The 6,179-nt window shown below is 35.4% G+C and overlaps 1 protein-coding gene across 1 annotated transcript; it reads left to right on the top strand.

The window, feature by feature from the left end:
* Window positions 1-285: 285 nt before the first annotated feature.
* On the top strand, window positions 286-2,076 carry LOC126694017 (transcription factor MYB10-like). The gene is made up of 3 exons (XM_050390046.1): window positions 286-418; window positions 857-986; window positions 1,539-2,076. Exons 1-3 carry the CDS (start codon window positions 286-288, stop codon window positions 2,074-2,076), a joined length of 801 nt encoding a protein of 266 aa, XP_050246003.1.
* Window positions 2,077-6,179: the final 4,103 nt, after the last annotated feature.

Raw genomic sequence — 6,179 nt, 5'->3', positions numbered from 1 at the left:
GGAATCATTACTTAAAGTAGGCGCCCAAAATTAAGTTGCAACGAAAAGGACTTTTGATAAAGCTTTATCAAAAGCCCTTTACGTATAAAGCTCTTTTCGTTGCAACTTCATTTTGGGCGCCTGCTTTTTATATATTTTTATTATTATTATTATTATCTTGACCAAACATATGATAGGTCCACTTCAAGGCTGTAATTATTGAACATTTTTCAACTCAAATTTTTTGTATAAATATGCTACGTAGAGCTAGGGAATCACTTGAGCTAAAATTTTAATTAGAGAGAGATGGTGAGAGCTCCCTTCTATGATAAAAATGGACTAAAGAAAGGTGCATGGAGTGTAGAAGAAGATAATAAACTAAGGTCATATATTCAGAGATTTGGCCCCGGGAACTGGAGGGAACTTCCCAAATTTGCAGGTAATTAAGAAACTCTTTGAAGCTGATAGAAATCAATCCAAGGAGGACATTTTTGTGAGTGTGTATATATTTATATAAGAAAAAGAGAAATGTATCATTAGTGGTTAACCATGTTAACTGTCTCATGAAATGTCTAGATAATTAAGGCTGTCTAATTCCTTGGCTTCTCTCAAATTATACTAAAAAATGAAAACGTTGTTTAAGCACTTTTAGTTCTAATTTTTATGACAACCATTTGCTTTACTTTTATTGTTCATTTTTATGCATGATTTTCCTTTATTGACTATCATGATTGTCTTCCATTTTCTGTCGTGCTTCTCTTTCCTGGGAAAATCCAAATATTAAAAAAAAAAAAAAAAAAAAAAAAAAAAAATTGGAATCCTCTGGCATTTCAGTACTACTTGTTAATCAACCTTTTTTGTTATACATTGATTACAGGTTTATCAAGGTGTGGGAAGAGTTGCAGACTGCGATGGATGAACTACCTCCAGCCAAATTTAAAACGAGGAGACTATACAGAAGAAGAAGATCTTACGATCATCAAATTGCATGAAGAACTAGGCAATAAGTACGGACTTAAAATTTAGAAATTCTTCAACAAGAATTTGGATGAACATAACTTTATTTACAAAATCTCCCCTCGTTTCCATGCGCTTTTTCTTGTTTGCATGTTTTCATACTTGATAACAAATATTTATGAGCATAACCTACTTGACGCATGCCAGTCATTTTGAAGAATTCAGCGTAAACATGTTGGCATGGTGAATACTCATAAGCATCTTATGTTTGCATTAAATGCGTTTGTAAGTAACCAAGATATGTCACCATAATTAGTCTGTTTTTCTTTGAAATGATTCAAAATGAACTTTTCAATGAGCTTATATATGTGTATTAGTGTATATATATATATATATATATATAGTAATGAAACTACGAACATATATACTTTTGAAATTGAGTTAGATTTGGTGTATATACTGGTGTTCCAGTTCTGCTAATAGGTGCTGTCACTTGAACTTTGTACTCTAGACATTTGATGCAGTAAAATCTTCTCATTCATCGAAAAAAAAAAAAAAAAAAAAAAAACCTCTATATAAACCCCATGTATTTTTCTTTGTAGATGGTCTATGATTGCTGCAAGCTTGCCAGGAAGATCAGATAATGATATAAAAAACTATTGGCATGCCCACCTGAAGAAGTGCACCAAGAAAAATCCTACAACGTCGAAGATGAAAACGCTGTCCAATGAAGCTTACCAACATGACGCTGATATAGCAAGGAAAACAGAAATTGACAGTTCTGTAAGCAGTTCTCCCTCTTACCAAGTTCAGGAGAGCTCCCAATTACCCCTAGAAACATCTTCTAGTGAATTCTCATACTTGAGCTTTGATAATACACCTTTATCTGGCATAAATTGGACTGCAGAAGATAGTCTCGCCACATTGGAAACACTTGAACAATCATTTAGTGACTTTTGGACTGAACCCTTTATATTAGACAATACCTACATCCAGAATAAATATCCAGAATCCTTGGCAGATGCAGGATTTAGTGCATCTCAATCATGCTACAATGAAGGCATAGATTCCATCTACGAGGCAATGCAAGAAGTCGAGAACTACCAGAGGATTAATGAAGATCCATATTTGGTGAACTAGTGTGTTGGTGCATTTTCATATTAAATGAATAAATGAAATATTTATCAATACACTAATTAGGTTTTTCTTTTTAATGTGAATAATTAGATTAATTGAATGAGAAAAGATGGGAGTTTCATGAGGTAATCATTTCATAGAGGGGAGTTCAGTGTTAAGAAAATAGATTCCTACATTACTAAAGAGAAAATCTACATTATGTTATAATTGATGATGTTATTTGCTTAAGAATATGATGCATACAAATTATACAATCCACACTACGGGAGGTGAAACGCTAGAGATTTTCAATCCAATTCCATTTTCCCTTGTAATTTCAAATTAATTTTTGTATTTCTATTGACAAGATATGATAATTATATTCTCTCAAATGCTTTCTTTTGTTTCTTTGTTTTGGTGGAAAACATTTTCCTTGAAAATTTTTTCCAAAAAGAGTGACTAGTTTTGATGTTTATTGTAGCGAATCTGAATATGACCTTGAAAATGTTTTATATACATCATTTAATACGCATAAAAATCATTAATACTTCATATAGACTCAATGCTGGTTTAGGTGAGAGTACTAATGGTAGCAGCCTCCAAGATAGTAGTGGTGGCAGTGATAGAATTAACGATGGTCATGGTGAAGGTAGTGAAGGTAGTAGTGGTGATGGTGATGGTTTTAGGAGCAAGAAGAAATGAATGGGGGAGGCCATAAGGAAATTGTAGAAAACTACTCCCACTTCTCATAGAAAATGCTTTTCACCATTTTAACTTATTTTATATAAACCATGGAAAACATTTTACGAAAATCTTAGACCCCAAATTATTTATGCAGTGCATTATTTGGTATTAGTTGAATAATTTATGTGTATTTTTATAAGTAATTCAACCACAGTAATCAATCTCCAATTCTAAAATGATAATAGTAAAAGCAATAAAAGGCACACTAATTTTGGTGATAAAGTGGAAAGTTAAGATTTCAATAGAATATGTAATGTGTTATCAAAGTGTAAAGTTGTGATTTACAACTAATTTGTGTTGGCTTTAATTTCATACCAAATTTGATTATAGTTTTGTTTAATCTTTTGTACCCTGTATTTTATGTGGAGTTTCATTGTAAGGGTTGTGTGTGAGAAAGAGTGAAAACTCAAGGCAAATTGAAGATCAAAGAAGTTTTCGCGGGTAGCTCGCCAGAAGCCTTCCCACGAAGTGAAGCATGTGCTTAGCATATGACTGGAATGCGAAGAGTCATAACAGATGGTGACAACTGGTTTTCGTGAATGTCTCGTGGGTAAGGCCTTTCCACGAGATACCCGCAAAACATTCTGTTTTGCCAATTTGTCATATCTGATACACTAGGTCTCTACCCACACTATATATACCCACATATTAAGAGGAGTGCTTTCCAAAGAGAAAACCCTAGCCATTACCCTTGAGAGTGAGAGATTGTCATACCCACAATTCTCTACACAATCCATTGTGGTTTTTCTCAACTCCTACCTCTCCATTTCCAAATCTTTGAGAGGTTGATGATCCAAACACTTACCATACCCATCCTGAGTGTAAAGTGAGGTTTTGGTGCTGTTGGGAAGCACTGGAAGAAACCATTTGTTTGGTGGATGTAATCGGGCTGAATTACATGATCTGGAGAGCTAGAGAAGATAAGGCTTCGTTAAGTCAGTTGGTAGCAGGAACTTGGAGAGTTCAAGTACATGGAGAAGACTAGGCTTGGAGGGTCTTTTGTCATTCGTGTACTCCAACTTATTCTCTAGTGGATCGATTAACTGGTTGGAGGGCGGCTGAGAGGTTTTTCACCGAGTTCTTTGGTTTCCTCTTCGATAACACATCGGCGTGTTATCTTGTATTTGCATTCTTCTTCCTTACTCTTTTAGCTTTCATTTTACTACTGTGTTTTGATGAATATGGCCTAGAGTAGTTATATTGTTTGTTTACTCGCATTTACTCTATTCTGCACTTAGTTTAAGTTAGAGTAAAATCAACCGAGCTGTAATTTTAATTTGAGGGTCTAAATAGCTCTTGTGTTTTCACACAAATTCGAGCTTTCACAAAGTTCAACTTGTAATGATCAAGATGTATGTCAAAGAAGGCATATTTTAAAAAATTTGATTGCCTTGACTCTCAATTGATCAAACAAGAGTCTTTAAGACTTTTTAAATTTTAATCAAAGCTCAATCAATCAAAAGCAAATTCTTGATATGGCTTGATCGATCAAACAACTAGAAAGCTAAATCTGACGTGTTTTGACTAAGTCAATGTTGTCTTGGTTTTTCGTTCCTTACATGCAAGCATATAAAAGGTCATGTTATAGCACGACTCAGAAGATATTTTAGAGAGTTATTTTTGTGTGCTACAAAGAGAGAAAATCTTAACCTAATTATCACCAATCCTTTTTTTTAGAGATAATTATAATATGCTGCTAACCATGCTACTTGAACCATTTCTTCCTAAGCCCCTAAGCACTTTGATCAGAACGGTTTGAAACTAAAAAGCCAATCCCTTCAATGTTGTTTCAGAACAATTTGAAACTATTGTAGTCAATTTGGTCCTTACCATTAATTTATGTTCCTAGTGAATTAACAATAAGAATTGAACTGACTGTAAGTTTGAAATAACAGAGACCAAATTGACTGTTATCAAAATGTATGGAACAAATTGGTATTTTTGCTAAAAATAAATAACAAAAGTCTAATTTACCGATTGTTGATGCCCACTTTTGACAAAAGGCCCAATAGCAGAAGAAGCCCAATAATATGAAAAAAAATGAGAAGAGAAAATAGTAAAGAAAAGCCCAGCAAACTGGAATGGCAAGAATAATGGTCAGCTAGCGCACAAAAATAATAAGTAGTAAAGAAGAAGCAAATGGGCTGAGGAAGCCCAAAGAATGAAGTAGTAAACCCATGAAAATAATAAGAGGTAAAGAAGAAATAAATGGGCTGGGGAAGCCCAAAGAATGAAGTAGTAAACCCATGAAAATAATAAGAGGTAAAGAAGAAATAAATGGGCTGGGGAAGCCCAAGAAATGAATTAGTAAATTCATAGGGTTGGCTTAAAGGCCAATAAGCCTGAAAAGTAATAAGAGGTAAGGATGGGGTAGTTGGGCTGAGGAAGCCCAAAGGATTTAGCAAAAGCCCATGGAAGTAAAAGAGGTAAAAAAGAAGTAAATAGGCCCAGGAAACCCAAGGAATGAAATGGGCTGGCACAGCAGGAATGTGGTCCAATAGAGCCCAAAAGAGGTAAGAATCTGGAAAGAAAGCTGACATAGCAGGAATGTTGGCCAGTGAAGACCAAAAGAGGAAAGGAGGACTGGCAGGAGTCTCAGCCTGTAAGCCCTTGGGTAACAAGAAAATAAAAAGAGAGGTAATGAAATAGTAGGAGCAGTGCAGTGGCATGGCAGGATCACAAACCAAGAAGCCTACGGACACAGGAAAGAAGAAGACTTGGGCTAGGTAGGAAGGAGATGACCTGCACCCAAGCAATGCCCAGTCCAAAGAAGAGGTGGAAAGCAAAGAACATGAACCCAAAGACCCATGTATCTTTCACGCCATAAGAGTTAAATACCTACCAAAACATACATGGTGGCAATGGCAAAGGCGTGAAGGCCAAAAAAGTAATGGATTTAGACGGAAATGGAGCATACGCACAGGGCCCAAGCTTCCTTTTTGGACTTATGTTTGCTAAAAAGCTAAGCCCTTTTTATTGGCAGACGAGTTTTGCTTTTTGGTTGATGAATGATTAACTTGTTATCTTATTATTGAATTGTTTGTTGCAATCTTGTTATTCGTGATTGTATTACTCTGCCACAACCTTGTTATACTCCTTTGTTGTGTTATTTAGGCGTTAGTGTTATTCATAAAGATGTTTTAGTTATCTTGTTGTATTGTGTTTACTGATATAATATTTGTAACAGCTATTCCTACCGTGAGCATGTTGTACATTTAAGACTCCTGTCAAGGCGCGTCTATACCGGGATAGCTCAACTTGTGCACAAGCTGGCCTAAGGTGTGTTTCACTTAGGCCGGTCCCAACTCTCCTACCTCAGAATCACAAGCCGTGATACAGCAAGAGAAATCAAGCCCAAAAACACAAAAGGCCCCACCACACCA

Source organism: Quercus robur, chromosome 8, assembly GCF_932294415.1.
Source record: "Quercus robur chromosome 8, dhQueRobu3.1, whole genome shotgun sequence".
NCBI lineage: Eukaryota > Viridiplantae > Streptophyta > Magnoliopsida > Fagales > Fagaceae > Quercus > Quercus robur.
The sequence above is the reverse complement of the archived record's forward strand: the minus strand, read 5'-3'. Positions and strand labels throughout refer to the sequence as shown.